The following is a 25,689-nucleotide window of genomic DNA, read 5'->3' on the forward strand; positions in this document are numbered from 1 at the left end:
GATGGAACGACGTGCATGAGGAAGAATGTTACTCCTTCATCAGCAATATATGACCCTCTAGCACCTGTTGATCCGACACTATTGGAGAAACTTATGCAACACATCAAGGCAATTCCACCCAAACCACCAGCAGCACCAGGTAAAAAAGAAGTACTAACAGCTGATCATGAGAGTGACTTCTACAGCATACTCATCCATGAGAGACTGTGGCCGGAGAATGAGTATGGATGGGTGTTTGATAATGTAAGTCTTTATTACGGCTGAGTTATATATTATTTTATTTTATTACGGCTGTGTTATCTAATTTTTACGGCTGAGTTATATATTCTTTTATTATATAACGGCTAAGTTATATATTTGATTACGGCTGACTTGTTAATATTATTTATGTAGCATGCCGTGGCGTATATGAACGTCCTCATTAAAAGGTCCATGCGAGAGCCCACTCCATTCTGGTCGAAGCGGATTGCCTTCGTTGACGTTTGGTGGCAAAGTTTTTTGATTCACGATTACGCTCAGTTCATGTTCAAAGGCAATGGTTATGAAGATATGATAAATGGTAGGATTCCAGATCATTGTCGAACAAACTTGAAGTGGTATGAAGATGTTGATCACTTGTACGGATGTCTTCAAACTGGCGGAAATCACTGGGTTGCGTATCACGTGGATCTGAAGAAGGAGAATATTGATTACTACGATCCAATCTTTGGAGAGGTAACACTCGAAAGTGAGCAGAGAATTCTAAATTCATTTAAACCGCTGACGCACATGATTCCCGCTATGTTGAGTGTACATATTCCTGCCAATATCTGACCCATTAGCAGGAAGAAGTTCTCATTCAGAAGGAGGAGCAAAGGATACACTCCACAAAACACCCAGTTGGCGATTGTGGGGTGTATTCGTTGAAGTTTGTGGAGTGTCTAGCACTTGGTGTAACGTTTGATGGGATAAACGATCAAAATATTCAAGGTTTACGGATGAAGATGGCAGCAGATATCCTCGCTGAAGGAGGAAATGTTGTGACAGACCAAATGATGACTAAATGAACATGTGTTGTTATGAAGTACTTGACTTACGTTGTTGTTGTTTTATGATGAACTTATGTTGTTATTTTGTACTTGACTTATGTTGTTTTTAAGTATTTGACTCAGTCTTATCGTTTTTATAACCCTGCCGTGTCGTATATACGTAACTCAACCTTACCCCAAACATACCATATAATCGTAACATGTTTATATAACTCAGCCGTATCGATTAGTATTAGTCAGCCGTTACGATATTATAACTCAGCCATACCTCAAACATACCCTATAATAAAAAAAAATAAATGTTTATACTTTAAAATGTTAATTTGAAACTCCAATTATATATCTAAAGTGAATATATTATCAACTGAATGTGTCTTCTTTATTGAATCTACGAGTAGGCCCGGGCATAATATCCATAACCCGAAATCCGAACCGAACCTAAACCGAAAAACCCGATCCATACCCGGTCCGAAATGTAAAAAATATCCGAATGGGTCTTGTAAGGTGGTACAAAACATCTCCGAACCCGAAGTGTTATTAACCGAACCCAAACGGGTAACCCGAAAAACCGAAAAATCCGAAAAATCTGATAAAATATCCGAAGAAACCGATCCGAATATCCAAAACAATATACAATATAATTGTATGAAACATGAATATATACTTCAAATATTCAATTTCATATTTTTTTTGATATGTTATCTAACAATAAGTATTTAAAATTAAATAAATACCTTAAATACTTAATTATATATAAATGAGTATATATTTCTTATGTTTTACTTTTAAATTTTAGATTTTATTTCGGGTATATCCGAACCGATCCGATATAACCCGAATCCGAATGATATATGATTACTTTATGGGTTCTATGATGTGATACAAAACCGACCCGAACCCGATGTGTTATATCCGAACCCGACCTATACTTGCAAATTTAGTAGAATGGGACGTAGGAGGTGTTATAAAAGAGAACCGAAATCCAAAAAACCCGATCCGAATGCCAACGGGTACCCAAACGCCCATGCCTATCTACGAGTTTAGAATCAATCATGATCTTGAGGTATATGTTTGTCTTGTCTTACAATTACTCATAAACTTAACTGATACATTTAAGGTGTGAGCATAATTCAAAACTCATAAACTATTATTGTGTTATTTATCGTGAATTTGTGTTTTTATAACTATTTTTGCACCATAAATCCAAATCCCAAACTTAAAAACCCAGAAAAGCAAACCTAAACCCTAAATAAGCAACCTTAAACCCTAAACCCCATTTACTAAGTCAGCCGTAAATGTGGTCTGTAACTCAGCCGTGAAGTGTAACTTCATCCTGACGTTTGGCGGGAAATTTTAACTCAAGACGTTTGGAAAATTTTAACTCAAGACGTTTGACGTTCTGTACCTCTCTATATATTTTAACTCTTGGAAAATTTTAACTCTTGGAAAATTTTAACTCAAGACGTTTGACGTTCTGTACCTCTCTATATATTGTCTCCTCACTTACACCTTTCTCTCTCTAAAAAAACCTAAACAAAAACTCTCTATCCCCATCAAAAGTTATGACGATTGTTCCTGGTTATTCGACGATGTTAGAGAATAGTGTCAATGCGATACTAAGCTATGCAAATCGTGAAAACCTCCCTCTTCTATACCCTGGTCCGGGTGAATTACTTGACACAACCAGTACTATCTGGTTCAAATTTTTAAGTGATCTCTCTCTCGTCATCCCGTCGATTCTTGCAGAAGGCTGGGTTCATGATTGGCCGACATACCGCGCAATTCCTGATCATTTTAAGGAACACTAGTTTCTTTAACTCGCTGTAAGAACAGTTTGTCTACTTAAAATGATAGCATAGCGTTGCTGAGTTATTTTTCTGCTGTGTTCTCAACGGTTTTGTAATTTTTTTTTGTTGTAGCGCAAAAACACATGGGATCGAAGGCATAATTCGACAGTTTGGACACATTTTAATCTTGTGGCCATAACGTTATTTCGTTGTCAGATGCGCTATTTGAAGGGAACTTAGGCAATCGGAGGCGACAAGCTTCTGTGGATGTTAACAAGAGTCTGGCGTGATCTCGTCCACATGTTTGAAGATTTTGGTCCTGACAATTTTGGTTTCTGAAAGTGATGCCTTGTCTGTATTTTGAATCTGATAATTTCGGTTCTTGAATGTAAACATGTCGAATTCATATTTCTTGTATATTAAGTACTATAACCCAGTCATAATGTGTTTGTTTAATTCAGACGTATCTTTATAATAACTCAGCCTCTACGTATAAAATAACTCAGTTGTGAATGTTAGTTTACGATAAACCCGGCCATAAGTGACCGAAACTCAGCCGTAAATAAATTAATCATAATTCAGCCATTGTAAAACGGCAAAACCCAGCTGTGAATGTTAATATAATATATTTCTAATGTGACGTTTTCACTTGCTTGATTGGACTTAGTTGTCGATTAATTATAGCGTGTGTGGAAAATACAGCTCAAACCTAATATCGAGGCTAATTATTAACAGTATGTGACGCATGTGTCGAGGGATTTACAATATCGACACATTTAAATATTATTTTAATTATGGCGCGTGTGGAAACAATGCCGTTTCATCATGTCGTCTTTCTCACCCTAATTCCATGTAATTCCATTTTGTTTCTGAAATTGTTTTGAGAATCAAAATGTCTTCTTCATCCTGCGTTTCAGAAAATTCTCACAGACGCTGTTTGAACGCGGAAAGAGGAATGCTGAAACAGTGTTGGTGTGGTGAACCCTGTTACATTTCTACATCTGGAACCGCTACAAATCCAGAAAGATTGTATTATTGCTGCGGAAAAGGGTATAATAAGGTTCGTTTTGATTCTTATTTCGCATGTTCTGTAACGTAGTACTTAGATTGTACTATTCAAATGGGCGGATGAGTGTTTGGTTGAAGAGGTTGAGGATATTAAGTCACTGATAAGTGGCATGAACAAAGACATCTCGGAATTCAGACTTAGCGTTGCTCGGTTGGAGAAAGAGATTGAAGTAATGAAGACGACATCTGAGGGAAAAGGAGAAGAATGTATGATTCAGGGTTGGTGTTTGAGGAATGTGTTTGTTTGTGGGGTTGGAATGTCGTTACTTTGCTGCTACTACTACTTTGTTTAGTAATGTTTTGTAAGTCAGCCTATGTTTTATGTAACTCAGACTTAACGTATTAAAGTATCTCAGCCGTGAAGCAAACAAATGATAACATTGTTTAGAAACTCAGCCGTGAAGCAAACAATTGATAACATTGTTTACAAACTCAGCCGTGAAGCAAACAAATGATAACATTGTTTAGAAACTCAGCCGTTATGTATAAAGTAACTCAGTTGTAAAGTGTAAAGTAACTCAGCCGTGCAGCTGTAATGTCTAAAGTAACTCAGCTGTAAAGTGTAAAGTAACTCAGCTAACTCAGCATTGTTTATACCACAACGAAGATTATCACTCACCCACTTTCATTATTAATGGGACGTTTCCACTTGCTTGATTGGACTGAGTTGTCGATTAATGGTGGCGCGTGTTTAAAATATCGAGGCTAATTATTACTTTAACTCAGCCAACAATATGAGAATATCGAGGCTAATTATTACTCCTTCCGTTCGTTTGTATTGACGTTTTACATGTCTGCACGTAAACTAAGAAATCTGAACGTTTTGCAATGCACGTAAATGAACCTCTTTTTTTAAGTGTTTAATGCACAATAATGCAGCCGTAATTGAACAATAAATCAGCCAAAAGAAACAATAACTAAGCCTTCATTACATTCATTTGAACTTAAAAAGAAAATAGCAAAGAACTTAAAAAGATAAGTTACCGATAGATTACATCTTCACCACTTCCTTGTGTCTCTAATAACGCTTATCGGTTCAAAATCACGTAAAAACATGCCAATCTCTTTGATCCAGAAACAGCGCTCACACATGTTGTCATCATTAGTCATATCAAGGTGCCACAAGCAGAGACATTGTCGCCACACGTGTTGCACATTGGCATCTGTAGAACGACGGAACAAACTTTGAAATGAACAGCGCCCTATTTTGGCGGAACTCGTCAGAATGCCACAAATCCCATTCCCATTCCACAGATCGCACTAGTTTCCCTATCCTCTGAACGCATTATTTTGGAATACCATGAAAATATTGCCCATCACACAAAAAGATTGCTTGAGTAATTGAGTGTGTATACACAGCACGCTCATATCCTGCATCTGATGCACGCTTCATGAGAGAAAGGCCTTCTTCTTGAAGGCCGAATGTGAACTAGAACTGTACACCCTTTATATAAAGTGTGCTTAGATTTCTCTCAGCGTAGCAAGATTTCAACAACTGCGAAGGCATGTTGAGTCCCCAGGGAACGGATAACACATCGTAAAAATAGTATACACCACACCGCTCTGCTAACGCTTTCATCGGCTTGGACGATGCTTTGAGGCCATATAGATCTTGAAAGGAGTTACAGGCCACACGTTCAACCACTAACGCCTGAATTTCTTCAGGCAATTCAAGAAGAGGGAAATATTCCATTTAGATAGAGAGAGAAATTGTGTAAAAATAGAGAGTTGAACATATAATTCTTCGAGAAATGCCTTATTTATTCAGCCTAATACAAATTCTTTCCATTAATCAGCCGATTATTGACTTCGCGACGTTTCTTATTTTGGACGGGAATTATAACAGTTGCGTTTGAAAACAGAAACCCAGCCGTAATGCAAATACATGAAAATCTCTAATCCAGCCGTAATAAATATAAATGAAAACAAAAACCCAGCCGTAATTCAAATACATGAAAATCCATAATCCAGCCGTAATATATATAAGTGAAAACAAAAACCCAGCCGTAATTCAAAAACATGAAAATCCCTACAACACTTGCTTACATCGGACAAGTTTTCGCATTATGGCCACTACGTCTACATCGAGAACATGTGTGTTCTTTCCTAGGACGTTTGTTTTGAAGTGCAACTTCTAAAGCAGATTTCATCCTATTTTTCTTAGGTCTTCCTGGTTGTTGACGAATATACGGGGGAAGCACGGTTGGTTTGCCACGATTTCTGGAACAGGTTGCGCTGAGTCAGCCGGCATGATAGATTCATCGTATGCGCTCACCAAATATTCTGTTATAGTAAGGACTGCACATGGATATACGACAAACATTGTTGTACTCCGCAGCTGCGATTGCGTGTACACATGGTAATTTCTCGCGTTCGAAACGCCGACATGTGCACTTTCGCTCAACCAAATTAACAACATTCAAAGACTCGCTAAAAGATCCATATTTAACTTCAGTGTGATGATCATCAATCCTTTGGACCGTCAATTCTCTGGCGGTAGTTACACGACTCTATTAACAAAAAAAGAATAAATATGAAACGACTGAGTTATTACATATTATGGCTGATTTAAGAATTATAAAGGGTGACTTATGAATTTTATGAAACGGCTCACTTAAGAATTTTATGAATTTTAAAGACGGACTTATTTTTACTGTTACGACTGACTTACATGTAGTAGTTTCTCGACACCACGCGTAAGCGTCGTTGGCTGCGATCTGGCATCCTCTCTCCATTCAGCAAACCATCTGGTCATCATAACCCGTATCGATTCTAATATTCGAACAATGTTTAGACCTCTAGCATGCGACAATGCTCTGTTCATTGATTCCGCTATGTTTGTAGTCATCAAATTGTACCTCTCGCCCGGGAAATGAACATGCGTCCACAGGCGGACATCAGCTCTTTGGAGGTAGCCGTGGAGTGCAGGATGAATCGCTTCAATCTCCTCAAAAATCGCAGTAAAGTCAGACATCCTAAAATATCTCGCCGCTTTCTTCACCAGACGGAATGCTTCTTTTCCTTTGTACCGTCCCAATATGTTCTTATATAAATGGTAGGTGCATATTCCCCGAGCAGCCAACGGATACACATTTGTAAATGCTTTCCCTATCGAGTTATGCTTGTCCGAGATTATCGCAAGACCCTCATCGTCAGGAATCAGAAGTTTTAGTTACGTAAAAAACCAATGCCACGAATCATCATTTTCTGTGTCAACCACTGCAAAGGCTATTGGAAATATCTGGAAGTTACCGTCCTGACCTAGTGCTGTGAGTAGCGTCCCTTTATATTTACCATTGAGAAACGTACCGTCGACTACAACAACTTTGTGCATGAAAGGAAACCCATTAACGCTCGCACCAAAGGCAAGAAACACATACATGAATCTTCGAAGCTCATCGATTTGAAGACGCGTAATTGTACTCGGATTTGCCCTTCTTATCATGTATAAGTAAGAAGGCAAGCTTTCAAACCCACACTCAGGTGTTCCCTCATCGATTTCCCTTGCAAATTTCAGCGACCGGTGATTTTCAATAATCCATCTGGTCAAATGAAAAAACGATCCTCATTACTCAGCCGCATCAAGTAATTAAGACAGCCATAACGTACTGAATAACTCAACCCTATTTTACTATAACTCGGCTTCATCTAAATATATAGTAACCCAGCCGAATTGTATGATTATGTCAGCCTGTACATTTGACATTACTCAGCCGTGTCGTTAAAACAAATTAGCCACAACAAAGTAATTACCTTTATACCAAACTGCTTAGTGATATCTATTCCGACGCTCGTAGGGCGAACGGCCGGACTAACGTCGCCGAGAAAGTTCTTGTACAACATACCTAAAATATCTGGTGTTGCTTGCCGAGATCGATTAGAGCGCTCTGTGCAGGAACATGTATGCTTCGAATCGTAAATACGAACATAAAACGCCTTGGATTCTCCTTGGGTAGAAGCACGAACTCTCCAAAGACATCCATCAACCCAACACTTAACAACGTATGATGTCAGGGTTGATGTTTCTACATCAAAATCAAATTTATACCTCACTGTAAGAAGTTTCAGTCGTCTCTCCAAATCGTCTTTACTATCGTATCGTTGACCTACCGCAATGTCTATCGACGACATCTCCAAACTTAGAACCTCCAGATTCCCTTTAGATCTGCTCATTGAGAAGTTCTGATATCTCTTCTTGGGAGGTAGCGTTGGTGAATCTTCGTCATCTGTAGGAGACTCACTGTATGAGCTGAAATTATCATCTTCAGATGACGCACCGTCTGAATCGTCGAACATATCAAATCGGCTTTCAAATTCATCATCTTCTTCGTTTTCTTCGTTTTCTTCGCCTATTTCATCTTCTCCGACTACGTCATGTTTTTCTCCTTCGACATTACTAGAGCAGTCATTCTCATTGTCCTCTTGTTCCTTCTCCAAACTGCAACCATCGTAACTCCCACTGTAATTTTCGTCTCTGGACTCAACTACTGAAGCTTCTGCTTCTGCTTCTGAGCTAAAGCTCAAAAATGTTTTACTCTTCTCTCTTGCTCTGTTCTCCGTAATCTCCACACAGAGACGTAGTTGTTCGATTTTCTTCAGGCTTAGAAAACCTTGAAATTGTCGAGTATTGGACACGTAAACTGGTGTAGTGTCATGCGCCATCATTTTCAATGCTTTATTCGAGAACATGTAGCTAAGCTGAATATGATCCTTCAAATCATTCAATCCGTAATCATCGAGAACAGACTTTGCGAAATCTTCATGTGTTGTTTTCTCATCTAAATGAAGAACTTTACACCCTCTACTATCGACGTTGAATACATATTTGTTTTTCTTAATCCAGTTACCGGAAACAATAATTATCAGATCCATAACCAACTGAGAAAGATGAAGACGATAGATAACTAAGATGAAGAAGAACATGAACAGTCTCATAAAGCAAGTTATAAATTTCGTTCGTTAGTGATGACATGGCAAGGAGTTTGTTGACATGGCGGATTCCGAGTCTGTATCTTGGATTTTTTTACAAAACTCAGCCAAAAAGTTAACATTACCTCAGCCTTTAAGTAACAATAACTCGGCTATCACGTATTTAATTAACCCAGCCATGTCGTATTTAATTAACCCAGTTATGTCGTATTTAATAACACTCCAACAAAATATCTCAGTCATTATGAAATTAAAACTCAGCCGCAATTGAAGAGAACCCTTTTTACAAAAATCAGCCGTAATTAAAAGACAACAACCCAACCATAATGTAAAATATAAACCAGCCGAAATAATGTCACAGCAAAGAACATACAAAGAGAAAAGATTCTGATAGAATACATCTTCCCCACTCCCTTGTGTCCATAATCACGCTCATCGGTTCATACTCACGGAAGAAGAGCCCCAACTCTTTGATCCAGAAACAGCGGTTACACATTTTGTCACCCTTACTGTTTTCAATGTACCCCAAGACCCAATCTTGCTCCATAACATGAACACATTGGCAACTATAGAACGAAGGAACAACTGTTGAAATGAACTCGTCCCTCTTTGCCAGAAACTCGTCACTGTGCGACAAACCCCATCCCCATTTTAGAGATCGAACTAGTTTCCCGATCCTGACAACTGATTCCCTCGTAAAACGAGCAAAATACTCCTCATCACCCCCAAAATATTTTTCTAGTCATTGCGTATGTATACACAGCACGCTCATATCTTTCATCCGCTGCAAGCTTCATGAAAGCAAGTCCTTCTTCCTGAAGGTTAAATGTGAAGAAAAACTGTACACTCTTCATGCTTGGATTTCTCTCTGCGTAGCAAGTTTTAAACAACTCAGGAGGCATATTGAGTCTCCTGGGAACGGATAACACATCGTAAAAATGGTTTACCCTGCTCTGCTCTGCTAATGCCTTCATCATCTTGCACGATGCTCTTAGGCCATAGAGATCTGTGAAGGAGTTAACAGCCACACGTTCGACCACTAACGCCTGAATCTCTTAAGGCAATTCAAGTATCGGGAAATAATCCATTAAGTAACGTTCATATAACTAAGCAATGATATTTGACATAACTCAGCCATGTTGGTTAATATAACATCGACGCCTTCGTAGAGATCGAGACGGTAATACTTTATCATTTAACTCATAATATAACTCAGCCATTAATATTAACATAACTCAGCCGTTAATATTTTGGGTTTTATCGTGGCCCATCGAGATTTAGGATTGATACTTTGGGACGGCTAAGTGTGGAAAATACGGCTCAGAACTAATATCGAGGCTTTTATAACATCGAGACGATACTTTAGTATTTAAAAACTGATTTAACATTCACGGTATTCCTTTTTATAATATTAAACGCCTTATAATAATGGGACGTTTCGTCTTTCTTGATTTGACGGCTCAGAACTAATATCGAGGCCATTTATAACATGGAGACGATAATCACGAGGAGTTTAAAAAGTTAAATAAGGCAGAAATTAACGATAACTCAGTCGTAATACGAAAATATTAAAATCCATACCTCAGCCATTTTACTAATCAAGAAAACCCAATATAATCGTAACATGTTTATATAACTCATTCGTAATATAAAACATTAAAACCCAAAACCCAGCCGTAATACAAAACATTAAAACCCAATTCTTTTCATCGTCTCTCTTGCTCTGTCATTCCGATTCATTTCGTCATCCTTGTTCTCCGTAAACTGGTGGAGTGTCGTTCGTTAAATACATATCTGTTGTTGCGAATTCAATCTGTTGTTCTCAATTCATTCAATCTGTAATCATCGAGTACAGACTTTGCGAATTCTTCATGTTTTGTTTTCTCATTTAAATGCAGAATTCTACACTCTCTACTGTCGGCGTTGAATACATATTTGTTTTCTTAATCCAGTTACCATAAACAATAATTACCGGATCCATAAGATCTCGGAGAAAGATGAAGAATAAGATGAAGAAGATAGATATATAGATAGATAAAGAAGATGAAGAAAAAAGATGAACATACAGACAAACCTAGTTGTAAAGTAGTTCATTAGCAATGACATGGCAAATCCGAGTTGATGACATGGCGGATGACATGAAAAATCGGTTAATCAGCCAACAAACAAATATATAACTCAGCCTCCGTATATCAGCTCTCATTTACAATGTAAGTCAGTCGAACCATGGAAATATTTCAGTAATTAATCTTTTGATCCTTAATCAGCCGTATTAGGATGAAAAACGATAAATCAGCCGTATCGTCACATAGATCAGCCGTCAAACGAATGATATTCTAGTAATTAATCTTTCGCTAATAAGTCAGCCGTAACCGAGCTGAGTTTACTGTTAATCCATCCTATTACGGCCGACTAATCATAAACTCAGCCGTAACAACATCACATTAGTCAGCCGTAAATTATATAACTCAGCCAGTCGATATTCATTAACTCATCCGGGGAAACATAACTCATCCGTCTCTTAGTTACAACTCAGCCAAATTTTCCAGAAAACAAACCGCCGATGTATAAGTCAGCCGTAACCTTTGTCTGTAAGTCAGCCTTTATCTCATAAATCAGCCATATTTTTGTAATTCAGCCGTACCGTCCGGCTGACTTATGTTCTTAAGTCAGCATTTTCCTCTTAACTTAGCCACGTTTGTTTATTCAGCCGACATGTAGATATAAATCAGTCGTAACGAGGTATGTAGCGAATTACGGCTGGCTTAATGAAAACACGGAACATAATTCCTACGTGGCGCCGGGTTTTTGCTTATGTGGCAGCGAAAAGTAATGGCATTCCTGTAAATATGTTTTTTCTCATAACGTAAAAAAAAGAGCACGCTTGGTATTTAAAAATTGCGAGTAATAAAAAAAAGATTTGTATGGTTCTTATCAATTGTCCTAAAATTTTGTATATTTAAGTAAACTTTCCATTTTTAAATCCTTATGCGTTGTGCTTCTCTTTTCTCGCTCTCAAGTCTCAATAATCTAGTAATTCTATTTAACTTTTTATAATTATTGTTGATGTTATCAAATATATTAGAGCATGTTTATCCCTAGGACCCCACATGGTTTCTTAAGTACACTTTGATGACTATTAAATTAATAAATTGAACTAAGGACCTTAGTTAAGAATCACCTAATTTTTGAGCTACAAGGTAGTTTCTTAATTTGGGTTTCTTAAAAAAATAAAAATAAATAAATTTGCCTCTTTCGATCCTCGGTTTCTATAACTAACGTTGTATCAAACATGAACCTCCCGAACACATCTTGCAAGTCCACGGTTTACCAAAAAAGTCATTTCAATTTGAACCCCCGCAAACAAATATATTCGATTCTGATTTAGAACGATTCAGGCCTGGAGAATTCATAGTCTTTACCTGATAGGACAGTAATAAGGAAGTTTATCCAAAATCTCAAGTTCCTCGAGAGTGATTTGATCGATCTTGTTGACTGCATAGATACAGGGCATGTAGATTATTGGCTTTAATGAGACGCTTGTGAGTTATTGGCTTTATGGCATCAAGAACAATTATGATGCAGTTGCAAGTCCTAGCAGTAAAATGTCGTGACTTCTCTTGCACACATACGGACAACGTCATTGTTGTGGAATCCAAGCAGAAGCCTTTGTCTCTCTGCATACAGAAAAAGATACAATAAGATTCTTATCCAGCTTGAACATGAACATAGAAACTCGTTTTCATAATAAAACAGAACATACAAGAGAACATGAAACATGAAACATGCAACAGAAACATGAAACATGAAACATGAAACATGAAACAGAAACATGAACCATGAAACATACAAAGACACATAGACCAAAGACAGAGAACATGAAACATAGACCAAGACACTCATTTTTAAGAAGATGATATCAAGTTTTGCACACTAACCTCACAGTCTCACGTATTGTTTGCTTTTCGAAGAGCTAAACTAAGGCTGCAAGAGCTTCTGCTGCCTGTTGTTATATTATATGAACAAACAATCAAAAACCGTATTCTTATACAGAAGAAATAGGATTTTGACTTAATCAACTATATACTCAACTCATGGCATACTATTGGATGCAAATACATATCATTAAGAACAGACTCTAGAGCAGGAACTGTTTCAATCCTTACTTAAAAAATCTTCTTCATGAACCAAAGCTTCAATCTTTACTTAAAAAAATCAATCCTTTACTTTGATTTCATACTACTCAAAGACTATCCTCAAACGTTCTACATAAAGTAACAAACTTTTTTGGTTTCGAGAGCAGCAGAGATTGAACTAACCAAGGATTAGAGCGGTGCGAGGTCTGGGGCCTTTCAAGTTGCGAAGAGAGAAGAGAGCTCTGAATCGCTCCGAGATCGGCTGCGACTGGTCCACCAATCAGCTTCGACGGCGTTTTGGGTCGACGACGGGAGTAACAGAGACGGCGACGACCAGAGAATGCTGTGAGAAAAAAAGAAAAAAAGAAAAAAAGGTTTGCTGCTTTGCTGACACGTGGTTGAAAAACTACGCTAAAGATCGGTCTCCAAAGTCACAATTTAAGGATCGGTAATCTACTTTTTTAATTAGTTTTGATTTAATTAAATCAGTTATTTCCTTTAAAAACTCCACTAAGGATCATGGATAATCATGGTCTTAGTCTGAAATTTTATAGCTTTGCCAACAACCTAGACTAAAAGAGAAAAAGATAAATAGTTTTAGTTGTTATGTTTTTTTACCTAAGTTTTGTATTTATACAGTTCAAATACAGACCTTGAATTAAGATTCGAATTAAGCTTCACCACCAAAACTTTGATATATTCCAAAACTTTGTCTACATTTATTGTCCACGCCACAGATATTGGTGAAAATCTCACCCATGTATTGTTCATTCCTCATGTTCCATCTATGATTCTTTCTTTTTCTGTGAAGATTACAATTTATATAATAAGACCGCTTGAGGGCTTGATCCATGAGCCTGTGGCCGACGCATATTCCCTGAGTCCCCATTCGGACAACCCCTTTCTTATATTTGAATAGATCAGGCCGTACTGCTTCCACAAAGCTCAGCGGGTCATGGAGGCACACTCCTACAACCAACAACAATAAAAAAATTGCTTAGATCAAAGTTTCTTGCTTTATCATAGACACCATCAGATTTGACGTGCCAAGCTTTGTAAAATTTTGCACATGTCACTTAACAATCTTGTGCGTTTCCCTTGGAGTTACGCAACGCTAAGAGGTCATCATCTAAAACAGAAGAAAGAGGCTTGCTTTCAGAAGTCAGAACTATTAAGCGGAAATGTTATATGGAGATCAGAGTAACCCGATGAGTAATATTTTCGGTTTCTGTTAAATATTACCGAAATTAACTTAAAAATCATCAAATAACCTAAATCAAAACAAGCTCACTAATTGAAATGTCAAAGCAAAACAAACCAGAAAATGAAACATAGTTTTTTACAAGCTTTCCGTAGTGATTATCCATTCTTTTAAAGTCGATATACCGAGAACTCTTCTCTCAAAAACTGCACCACCGTTTTTATCCTGGGTTTGAGAAGATGATTAGCCTTAGGACTATGAACCACCTGACCCTCCACCATTTTTGCTTGCCACAGAACTATATTTATCATGTAGATGTTTCAAGATATCCAAATTTGATTCACAAAGTAGAGTATATAATCAATGCTTTCTTTTCCATCAAACTTCTCAAACCATGTCTTAGAAACCAGTATACCAACTTACATGTTTAGTTATAGACGTCTATCATATTTAGAAAATTATACAGTTTTAACTTTGTAAGATTATATGCATCTTCTGGCTTATATCAATAACTTGATGAGACATATCGCTGCTTTGTGCTGCCTTTATTTCTTCAAGCTCTCGAGTCAATTCAGCAATCTGTTTCTGTATTTTCGCTCCTCTATCAGGTAAACTTGCGACCATACTCTCTCTCACATATGAAACCCAAAAACAGAAACTTAGAGAAACCTGAAGCTTTTGCTAGATTATTACATGTTATTTACAAGTGTTGATTCATGTCTTACCTTGTTCTGGAATAGCATAGATAACCGACTGACTCTTGCTTTAATCTCTCTTTCCGACAAGTCATTTTCATCTATTGGAGAAATGTTGATGATTCTTTTGTCCAGTTTCACGTCCTTTGGTTTGAAAGCATACTCAGCCCTGGAAGAAACAAGTTTTTTTTTTCCAAATAGGTGAGCCATTATACAAACGCGCAACAGTTAAATTTGACAAAAGGTTGTGGATAGCAATATACCCATTGTTCATGTTGTCCTGAGAAGAGCTTGCTGATGGACCTCCCAAGTATGATGTTGTTCCTCTCCTTCTCCTTTTTTTTTCTTTTGCATCAAATGTTTACAAAATAATCATAAGCAGGATGTGAAGATGAAGGCAGTCTGTTTTATAAATAAAAGAGAAAAGTTGTTTTGAAATCCACATTATTTCTTCTACTTCGTTTTGTTGTATTGGAGCAGTCTTGGAGAAGAGTAAGCTGTGATGACTCACTCCAGATATACCGAGAGTTTCCAGGAACTTAACATGGGATTCTAGAAATTCATCTCTACAGAAATTTACAAACATAAGCGAATCAAATTCAACGACACTTTCTTTTATTTTCTCTCAGAATCAATGATATGCTTACAGTTTGATCTGGTTGTAATGCTCTTCGTATAGTTGCTGTTGTGTAGGTGAAACATCAAATCCTCCCTTAGGAAGACTGAAAAGTTCTCGAAGGTCCTAACATAAATAAAAGTAAAAAAAAATTGCTAAAACGATTAGAAAATAGGATTAACAATTAGAACACCATTGACAACAGAACTGAGACTAAACCTGTTGGCTGAAATAGCGGATTTGTTCTTTATGCTCAGTCACGGTTTTCAAACAAGCCTCCCTTGTACACCTACACCAATGGCATTACATCATGCGAATGATCATATCAAATCAATAAGCCAACAAAAAAAAGCAGAAAACTTAACAGACCTGCTTTCTGTAAATATTTTCTTCGACTGTTGCTGAGGTCATTAACCTATACACAATGACATCCTTGGTTTGTCCAGTTCTGTATGCTCGATCAACGCTCTGGTTGTCACAAAAATCAGAAAATCATGTCGAACATATTTTCAGTAGAGTAAAAAATATCAACAGCTTTCGAAAGAAGGAAGTACCTTGGATTCAAAGCCGGGTCAACCATAATCACGCAGTCTGCTTTTTGTCAAAGTAAGGCCGAGACCACCAACTTGAGATGTGAGAAGAAATATAGGCGCCACATGACCACTTTGAAATTCCTGGAATAAATTAAGTTTTGAAACAGTTGTGATATCATGAAGATAAAGGGAATATAACAAACTCATGATGAGAAAAAAAAAAAAATGAAATGTAATGTTAGAAAAACTCACTTCAACAGTCTTCAATCTGTCAGGGGCTTTTGTAGTACCATCAATCCGCAAGAAACTATAGCAGTTGGAAGTAAGAGAATCCAGAATATGCCAAAAAATAAATAAATAAATATATATATATATATATATACATACAAGGGCAAATCTCCACATTTCTAAGTTTATATTACAAAAATAGCAATCAAAAATTAAAATGACCAAAATAACATTTTATCTTGAGAAAAAGACAAAAATAGGATTAAATCAAGTTTTTGTTCCCAAACTAGCACTCAAGGTCAAAAGTCACAAAAATATCACTTAATGTTTTATCAAAAGTCACAAACTTAAGGTTTAGAGTTAAATGGTGGGGTTTAGGATTTAGGGTTTAGGATTTAGGGTTTAGGGTTTAGAGTTTAGAGTTTAGGGTTTAGAGTTTAGGTTTTAGGGTTTAGGGTTTAGGGTTTAGGGTTTAGAGTTTAGGGTTTAGGGTTTAGAGTTTAGAGTTTAGGGTTTAGGGTTTAGAGTTTAGGGTTTAGAGTTTAGGGTTTAGGGTTTAGAGTTGAGAAATGAGGTTTTAGGGATAAGATTTCAAATTTTGAAAAATAAAAAAATTAAAATTTTCAAAAAAGATAAACTTAGAAAGGTGCTATTTTGGTCATTTTAGTTTTTGAATGCTATTTTTGTGCTAAACTCTAAACCCTAAATCCTAAACTCTAAACCCTAAACCCTAAACCCTAAATCCTAAACTCTGAACTAGCTCTCCAAAATAGCACATTTCTAAGTTTATATCACAAAAATAGCACTCAAAAACTAAAATGACCAAAATAGCACCTTTCTAAGTTTATCTTTTGAAAATTTTAATTTTTTTATTTTTCAAATTTTGAAATATTATCCCCAAAACCTCATTTATCAACTCTAAACCCTAAACCCTAAACTCTAAACCCTAAACCCTAAACCCTAAACTCTAAACCCTAAACCCTAAACCCTAAATCCTAAACTCTGAACTCTAAACCCTAAACCCTAAACCCTAAACCCTAAACCCTAAACCCTAAACTCTAAACCCTAAACCCTAAACCCTAAATCCTAAACCCCACCCTTTAACTCTAAACCCTAAGTTTGTGACTTTTGATAAAACATTAAGTGTTATTTTTGTGACTTTTGACCTTAAATGCTAGTTTAGGAACAAAAACTTGATTTAGTGCTGTTTTTGTCTTTTTCTCTAAATCCTTAAAATTTCAAGGACAACCATTGAGGGTGAAGTTTGGTAGCAAACCTGAATGAGACTTGGCATCTTGCGTGTCTGGGAAAAGATTAGAACACGGTGCCTTTACTGGAATCAAATTTTCCTGGGCAATATGCATAGCCAATCTCTCTGCGACACCTGCTTCTTCTGGTGTTAGTGTTGATTCCATTCCTTCGAGGACGTCCTCAGCAGCCCTCTTAGTCGAGAGGAGCGGATGGTCGCATATTTTTTTTTTCAGAATCTATTTATAACAGGCAAGAACTGAATAATGAAATATATATTTGAAGCCAAAACACTTTCACCAAGTAACAAATAGCCTAAGCAGAGTGGATAAAGATCAGAAATTGAGACCACGTTTATGTGATGAACTTACTGGACAGGACACACATACTTGATCAAACAAAAGAAAACAAGAATAGAGCTTTAGGTTACCGCAAGAGCTGCTAGAGGCGAACCATCAAAAGCTGACAGAACAATTTGACTGTGTAAGAAGGCTTCATATATATATTTGCCTCTGCAACAGAAAGAGGTAAGTATCCGTAATTCTGAATGATTGAATATTAGACCAACAACTGTATTTATGTGTTAAGGAGTTATACAACAATTTCGTCCTTCTTCTGAAAGTTTGGAGGTTGTGGCATCATCACCAAAAACTTCACTCTTAAGGCGACGCAAGAAGAAAGGTTGAATATGCTCCCTCAAGTTCTATTAATCAAAAGGAGGTGTAAACAAGGTAAAATATTTCGGAAGATCTACCAACCATAACAGCATAAGACATAAGCGAATTGATAGATTATTTTTTTCGTTCGGAGGAACTTAGCTTGTGTACTCATACCTCAACTGTTCGATAGCTATATCTCACACAGAAATGCAATCTCACAAAAGAATTCAAGACTCTAAGACTATAACTTCAATGCTTGCTATATTTTATGTGATTCACTAAAAAATAATAATAATGGTCAGCATTGAAAGACATTTCATTTGCTGCCTAATAGGAAACAATGAAGTGATCATAGAAAAAAAATGAAGTGGTCATAAAAACATCACCCATGAAAATAGCAATATACCTTTTGATGATGAGAATCGATCCTCCATCTTTCAGGTAGGCCTCAAATTCATCAACCTTGAGTTCAAATCCAGGGATGCCTTTCAGTTAAAATTCCAGGCTTGGAACAGAAGTGAGATGTATTTGAGTTTAATACTCATCAAAGCAGGTTTTTACATCACGTTCTTCTTCTTGAGACAGAGCGTTGTCATGTTGCATTTGAGGCTCTTGTACTGCATTTCAAAAAAACAATATAAGCAGCTTGTAAGTACAATAAAACTGTTTTAAGAAACTAATGTTATAGTTAAAACTCGCCAGGTGTGACCATAAGTTTATGCATCGAATTATATCGTTACTACTAGCTAGACACCATTTGTTGACTCTTCTTTGTAAACTGTGTGTTCCAATTTGTTTTTCTATCAGCGGAAGCTCTGGCCTCGCAAGTGACGGAAGAGAACTTTGCGGACGGGTTGATCTATCCGCCTTTTACGAACATCAGAAAGATCTCTGCTAACATTGCAGCCAGTGTGGGAGCCAAAACTTATGAACTTGGTTAGTTTTCATTATTCTCCCATATGTATATTTTTTATGGTGTCAAAATATTTACTTTTGCAAAAAATATGATTTGATGTTGTTTGTTATTGTTGTTGCAGGATTGGCATCGAACCTGCCTCGTCCTAAGGACCTGGTCAAAACTCGGTTTTTCGATTTCGGCGGGAAAACTCATTTTTATTTTCACGGGAAAACTCGGTTTTGGCGGGAAAACTCGATTTTTCGGTTTCTGCAGGAAAAATCGTTTTGGTGGGAAAATTGGGTTTTACGGTATTGGCGGGAAAACACATTTTTGCGGTTATGGCGGAAAAACTCGATTTTGCGGTTTTCTGTCGGAAAACTCGATTTTGCGATTTTATCGGAAAAACTCGATTATAAGGTTTTTGCGGGAAAATTCAGTTTTACGGTTTTGGTGGGAAAATTCGGTTTTGCGATTTTGGCGGAAAACTTAGTTTTATGGTTTTGGCGGGAAAACTCGGTTTTGTGGTTTCGGAAGAAAAACTCGATTTTTCGGTTTCGGCGGGAAAACTCGTTTTTGGTTTCTGTTAGAAATTTTTTTTTACGGTTTTGACGGAAAAATTTATTTTTTGGTTCTGACTTCTGACGAAAAAAAAACGTTTTGGCAAATTTTATATAATTTAGTTAAAATGGTGAAAATCTATATATATAATTGAAAACCCATGGGTACACCATTACCCTTTTGTATTTATCCAACATAAATATAGGTTTTAAAATTAATAGCCATGACCCAATTAATCTTAGATGGGTAAAAACTCAATCCATTATTAATGGGTTTGGGTAAATCCATGGATAATTACCCATGTTAACATCCCTAGACAGAGAGCTGCATGTACTGTCTACAGTAACTTCCGTTAAATAATCTTTTCCACCATTTTGTCTCTCCCCCCCCCCCCCCAGCTTTTCTTTTTCTGTTTTGCTGGTACATTGGACACAACTTTTATCCTGTTTGATCGTTTTTATACATTTTCAAACTTTAAATACTGGTTGCGAGACATTAACATGGATATGGGTAGCTCTCTTTTTATGGTGTGAAATAATGTTGTTTCAACCACTGCACGCTGAAAATTAGAATGCTAAACAAGTTTATCATCTACCTATCTATCAAATAAAGTGAACTTGGATTTATCATTAGTATATACTCCCTCCTCCGTTCCTAAAAGATCCATATTCTAGAGAAAAAAAATTTTTGTTTCAAAAAGATACATATTTTATATTTTAAATGTAATTTTTGTCAACTAATAATGAGAAATTGTAAAGTTCAAGAACATTAATTGCATTTTTAAAAATTTTATTGGTTTAAAAATATAGGAAATATAAAATTACAAAAAACTATACATTTATAACTAAGTTTTTACTATGGTTTATTAAAAAATGTGAAAAGTCTAATACATAGATCTTTTATGAAGAGAGTATAACACACTTGTTACTTATACTGATCCAAACTATATAATAATAATAATCACAATTAATGTGAGCATGGTTGACCTCATGAAGCTTAATTAAGCGCCAAATTTTCTATAAATTTATGGGCACTACATGTTTTATACTTTTTTGACGTTGAATTTTATTCCAGAACAATTTTTTTGTTAGATCCACAATCAGGATCAGCAACATACAAAGAGACACATAATATTAAAGATAAAGTAAAAATAAAAATGCCAGTAGACACTATAAGAGTTTCAAAATAAGCTTCAGCTGTAAATACAAGATAAGCTCGACATTATAGGATGTCACCAGGATGCTACTGCACTTACAACAATGTTATTATCCAGTAAACATGATAAAAACTCCATATTTCAATCTTAAAGAGAAAAGTATTGATTGCAGTAGGAATCGAAGAGGAGAACAAAACCTCTCTTGTTAAGACATATGATGCCTCAAAAACTTAGAGCAACTCATAACACCAAAGTTACAAGAAGACAATGCAAGTGGCTCAAAGAAGTGAAACAATCCACATACACAAGGAGAGACTATGGGAATGAATCAACAACCAACCAAATCATTGCAAGTCATATAACATGTGTCCAATAAGCCTTGCAAAGAGATCAACCTTAAATAGTAACATAATATAGTTTCCACCATAGAGAAGAACAACTACAAGAAACAAGATAAATAGAGAAGTCATACCATCGACCTTTCAATTCGGTACAACCCGTCGATTTTTGGTCTAATACAAAGAAAAATCATGTGAACGAATGTAATGGTGCTACGAATTCTATGTTGAATATTAATATATTTAACTCGTTTACGTGAAACTGAGCCTAACTACGGAACCATGGGTTAATAAAAAAAAGAAAAAAGTCTAGAACAAGAAACGTATATCCTTTTGGTATATAAATTTATATATAGATGAAAAAGACCAAAAATAAAAGGAGTATCAATTTGCAAGGAAAAAGACACGAGAGAGAGATCCACTTAGAAACGTATATTCCCATATCCCAAACGTGCACAACAAAAAACACATCTTAAGACAACTTTGAAAATCTCATTGCCTCAAAAACATTCTTAACTCTTATCCAAGCACAAAGATACTTCGATCATATGGTGACAGAAGCTATGAAAGCCAAGGCAGAGGTCTACCATGGAGACAAGACATGCAGAGACAAATTCCGCTCCCTTTTATCCCAAATCGGTTTGCCAAACCGGCTCCTTAGTAACCAGGAGATTGAAGAATGTGGTTACGTGAAGGATACGGGTTTCGTGTGGTTAAAGCACAAGAAGAAAGAGGAGAAAAAGAGATATCAGAACTTGTTTAGATTCGATAACGTTATGGTTTGTTTCGAAGATGAAGTCACTGCGTATTTCGAACCCAACAAGATCAAGAAACTCACTGGTGTTAAGGCCAAGGAGTTCATGGTATGGATCTCACTCGGTGAGATTCATGTAAACCGTTCTTCTGGTTTAATAACTTTCAAGACACATGTTGGTTTATTGTCTAAGTCGTTGCCCTTGTCCGTGTTTGAAAACGTTCCAGCTGATCATGATATCAAGGAGAAACCAAAGAAGGTTCAACAAAAATTAAACAACACCAAAATTTTATATTAAAAGAAAACAGATGAAATAAGATGTATATATATGTATATGTTTTTGTATTTACTTAAAAATCAGTTTCTTCGGTTAAACATTGTACACATACAAAATCTATTCCTTGACAAAAAAAAAAATACAAAATCTATTCATTTAATCATTTTTATCTTTTTTTGGCATGAAATCATTTCTTTCAATGTTCAAGAAAACATATGAAATAAGATGTATATGTATGTGTTTGTTTTCATATGTTTAGGACCAGTCTCTTGTATATATAAATCAATTTTTGAAAATCCAACTAGTCAGTAAATCGGTCAAATCCAAAATGAATATTTTAAAATTAAATTTCTATGGCTCAAATTGGTTTAAACCATTGTAAAGTGGTTAAATTGATTTGAATGGATCACTATTAGTTTACATTGGTTAATCAAGTAATAATGTTAATATAAATCCATAATATATCTAATTTTTATAATTTTTCAAAACAATATTATAATTAAATCCAAACTAAAATATCGAATATAAATATAAAACATCTAAAAAAATTAATGATTTATTAACGTCTCCTCTATGCCTTTTTTTTTTTTCTTACACTGATTTTAGGCCTCGGATAATCTTTCTATCCGTTAATTCTTTACAAACTCTTAGTTACCGCGTACTATCTTTTTTTTTTTTAACATTGATTACAAACTATTTCATATAACCGTTTCTATTGAGGGATATAAAAACCTTGAACCAATTTTCACAAATCCTAAAGGATCCAAGAAAACAAACAAAAGAAAAATGTAGAAAATGCAACATAAACATACATCTATACTATAGAGCATAATTACAAGGCACTATGGTGCTGCGAAAGGCGTGAGCTGAGAACCACAAAGGCAGAGAATAGCTTCCTTTTACAGAAAACATCTCTTTCCACAACTTACTCCGTCTCTGATACACAAGAACCTGCTTATGAGTAGCCAAGAACACATACTCACCCGTCTGACAAATCGGGAAGATTCCAGGTACCAATCCTTTGATACACCTCAAACTTATGCTATCAACAACACACCAAACCTCACTCTCGTAATCTCTCATCTTCCAGATCTTCATCCACACATCAGACAGCTGAATCACAGACAAAAACCCATCCAACTCCAGGAGATAAACCCTATTCCCACCACAACTGATCTCATCAGGCAAAGAAACCTTTCTCCAAACATCGTGTTCAAGATCAAGCGCAAGCACATAACACAAACCACTCATCAACCAGTGAAGCTTCCCGTTAACAAACACAACCTGGTTCTTACTCATATGCGTGAAACCACCACAACCCTCCAACGCCGAAACAAACTTCCTCCACTTATTACTCTCCGAATCAAACACCAAACAAACGAAACTCCCGTCAGGTCTATGCCCAAACGACCTGTGGTAACCAGCCATCACCACGTAAAAACCCTTCTTACCAACATCACAAGCCAAACCAACGAGAGCCGCCTCCCCGTCCGGATAAAACCTTGTCACGTGCCTCTCTCTACTCCTAGGCAACATCCTGAACTCTCTAGTCGAAGGGTTACAAACGTAATAAACACCCTTCTCAGGAACACTAGCGCAACACAACAATCCATTACACGAAGCTCTGATTCTCACTCTGTCTCTAAGAAACTCCAACGAGAACTCAGAGACGCCTCTGAGATTATCAACGCAGATCAAGGTGGAGGAGTCCGATACCTCGGCGACGAGCGTTTGCTCTTTTACAGAGACTTGATTGAAAAGGGTGACGAAGTAACCGTCGGAAGGTAACAAGCACCAAGCTTTGCAAACGGATTTGAACCTGAAGAGGGACTTAACGGGTAACCTAGCGAGGATCTGGAGGATCACCTCGTCGGGAAAGAGAGGGCCTTTAGGGTTGCCCATTACAGGATCGACGGAGAAGAGGGGTCTAGAGTGGTAAAGGAGTAAACTTTTTCTCGTTCTTACCGCAATCAGAAAAGGTCTAGGCTTTGAAACGACGTCGGAGGAGGGTTTGTGTGTTTTCGATTAACCCATTGATGGAATCGGGGTGAGAATCGGAGATCGGTGGGGGAAGAAATGGCGGAAATGGAGGAAGTGATGAATCGAATTGCGCGAGCGTTGAACAAGTATACGATGGAGAAGAAGAAGAAGAAGAGCGCGTGTTTCTGACTCGCTGGTAAGCAAGGACCAGATGCATCATCTTTACCGTTTTGTTTATCGTAGGCCCAAGGCCCATTATCTTAAATGAAATATTTTAAGCTGAATTTCTATCATTTTGAAATACCCAAACATAATAATAATTTCTGCTATATTTATATTTTATATTTTTTTTTTGAAAATTTCTTTTAGAAACCCACAATGAAGGTGCTCTAAAAATATTAACTCATGGAAAACACTATTTATCTTTTATGCGACCAATGGATGAATTTGAAAGCGTTTCATGGACTGAAGAACCACCAAAAAATGTCTTGAGTCATGACCAAGGTAATTTAATTATGTATATATATATCTTATGTAGTTGCATACATTTTTGTAGGACAAAAAGGCTGTTTCAAGAAGAAGAAGATGGGGAATTGGTGTTCGTCATGATTCATGACTTGTTCTTCTTTATGATCAAATCAGTGGGCATCATCTTTCTTTCTTTCTTTTTTTAATTAATATATAAACCGCTAGTCGGGAATACAAATTTGATCTGAACAAAATTTTCTAAATCATACATCACAACACTAGCTTCGTTTGCCCACCATACCGATACGTTCCGCTAGAGCGCTCCGCAATCTTTAGAATATCATTGACCGTTCTCGACCGACGATGATGACCACTAAAGGGTGAGGTTTAACCTGGTTGGCTTTCTTACTCTTAGCTTTTCTTCTTATAGTTAGTATATTAATTGCTTTTTATTGACCATGTAAGACCATTTATCTACCCTTTTCTGTTTTACTATCTCCATCTTGTAGATTTCTCGATTCTGACCATTTTATCTATTTGTTGTTTGTCTCTACTAAATCGATAACAATTTTGTTGTATATTTAATAGTGTTCATATCCTCTTTCCCCTTTATTTGTCCCTCCTGAGCTACCTGACTTCTTCGCCAATCTCTTTTAAACTTTTGCGACGTATTGCTTTAGTTAAGAGATATTCAACATGTTTGTAAATACATTCTAATGCAATAAACAACAAAATTATGACTAGTAGTCTCACAAGTTATAATTTTTTAAATATGCTTTATGAATCGATCTGGTAAATTAAAGTGGACTTTTTCGTAGGGTCACTATATTGTTTAACCCAAATTTTGAATGTTTTCTGACTAATATTAAGGATAGTCGGATCTTTTGTTATTGGACTACTAAATAAACTGTCTGAACCGAAACTGAAATCCATAATTTCTGTATAACTGTGATTTAATTTCATGGAAGACTCTCCAACCTCCAAGTGTTGTAGTATATTCCCAGGTTTTACCTACCAGTTACCACAGTCATGCGTACTTCAATATCATCCGATTGGTACTCGACGTTATGCATCAATTCTCACTAAATATACGCTTACTAACTACTATCCCAACACCAAGATTTAGATTAGT

The 25,689-nt window shown here is 36.4% G+C and overlaps 3 protein-coding genes and 1 pseudogene across 4 annotated transcripts; 1 reads left to right on the forward strand and 3 right to left on the reverse strand.

Annotated features, from left to right (window-relative positions):
* Positions 1-2,840: 2,840 nt before the first annotated feature.
* Positions 2,841-13,603, reverse strand: LOC106382504. Of its 2 annotated transcripts, XM_048748407.1 has the most exons (3): positions 13,132-13,596; positions 12,751-12,815; positions 2,841-12,489 (listed from the first exon to the last, which is right to left on the reverse strand). In XM_048748407.1, the coding sequence occupies exon 3, from the start codon at positions 8,816-8,818 to the stop codon at positions 7,589-7,591; it is 1,230 nt and encodes a 409-aa protein (XP_048604364.1). In that variant the 5' UTR covers positions 8,819-12,489; positions 12,751-12,815; positions 13,132-13,596; the 3' UTR covers positions 2,841-7,588. The 2 variants fall into 2 exon arrangements, with proteins under 2 accessions (XP_048604364.1, XP_048604365.1); XM_048748408.1 differs by lacking the exon at positions 12,751-12,815 and having other exon boundaries at positions 13,132-13,603.
* Positions 13,604-14,364: 761 nt separating this feature from the next.
* Positions 14,365-18,245, reverse strand: LOC106378871 (annotated as a pseudogene).
* Positions 18,246-21,048: 2,803 nt separating this feature from the next.
* Positions 21,049-22,910, forward strand: BNAC02G39230D. The gene has a single exon (XM_013820071.3). The coding sequence runs from the start codon at positions 21,627-21,629 to the stop codon at positions 22,128-22,130; it is 504 nt and encodes a 167-aa protein (XP_013675525.1). The 5' UTR covers positions 21,049-21,626; the 3' UTR covers positions 22,131-22,910.
* Positions 22,833-24,292, reverse strand: LOC106382503 (F-box protein At5g49610). The gene has a single exon (XM_013822532.3). The coding sequence runs from the start codon at positions 24,009-24,011 to the stop codon at positions 22,929-22,931; it is 1,083 nt and encodes a 360-aa protein (XP_013677986.1). The 5' UTR covers positions 24,012-24,292; the 3' UTR covers positions 22,833-22,928.
* Positions 24,293-25,689: the final 1,397 nt, after the last annotated feature.

This window comes from Brassica napus, chromosome C2 (assembly GCF_020379485.1).
Source record: "Brassica napus cultivar Da-Ae chromosome C2, Da-Ae, whole genome shotgun sequence".
NCBI lineage: Eukaryota > Viridiplantae > Streptophyta > Magnoliopsida > Brassicales > Brassicaceae > Brassica > Brassica napus.

Bases quoted from the DNA above. Each gene is read 5' to 3' on its own strand.
- LOC106382504 (XM_048748408.1), bottom strand. From the start codon at position 8,818: ATGAGACTGTTCATGTTCTTCTTCATCTTAGTTATCTATCGTCTTCAT.
- BNAC02G39230D (XM_013820071.3), top strand. From the start codon at position 21,627: ATGGTGACAGAAGCTATGAAAGCCAAGGCAGAGGTCTACCATGGAGAC.
- LOC106382503 (XM_013822532.3), bottom strand. From the start codon at position 24,011: ATGGGCAACCCTAAAGGCCCTCTCTTTCCCGACGAGGTGATCCTCCAG.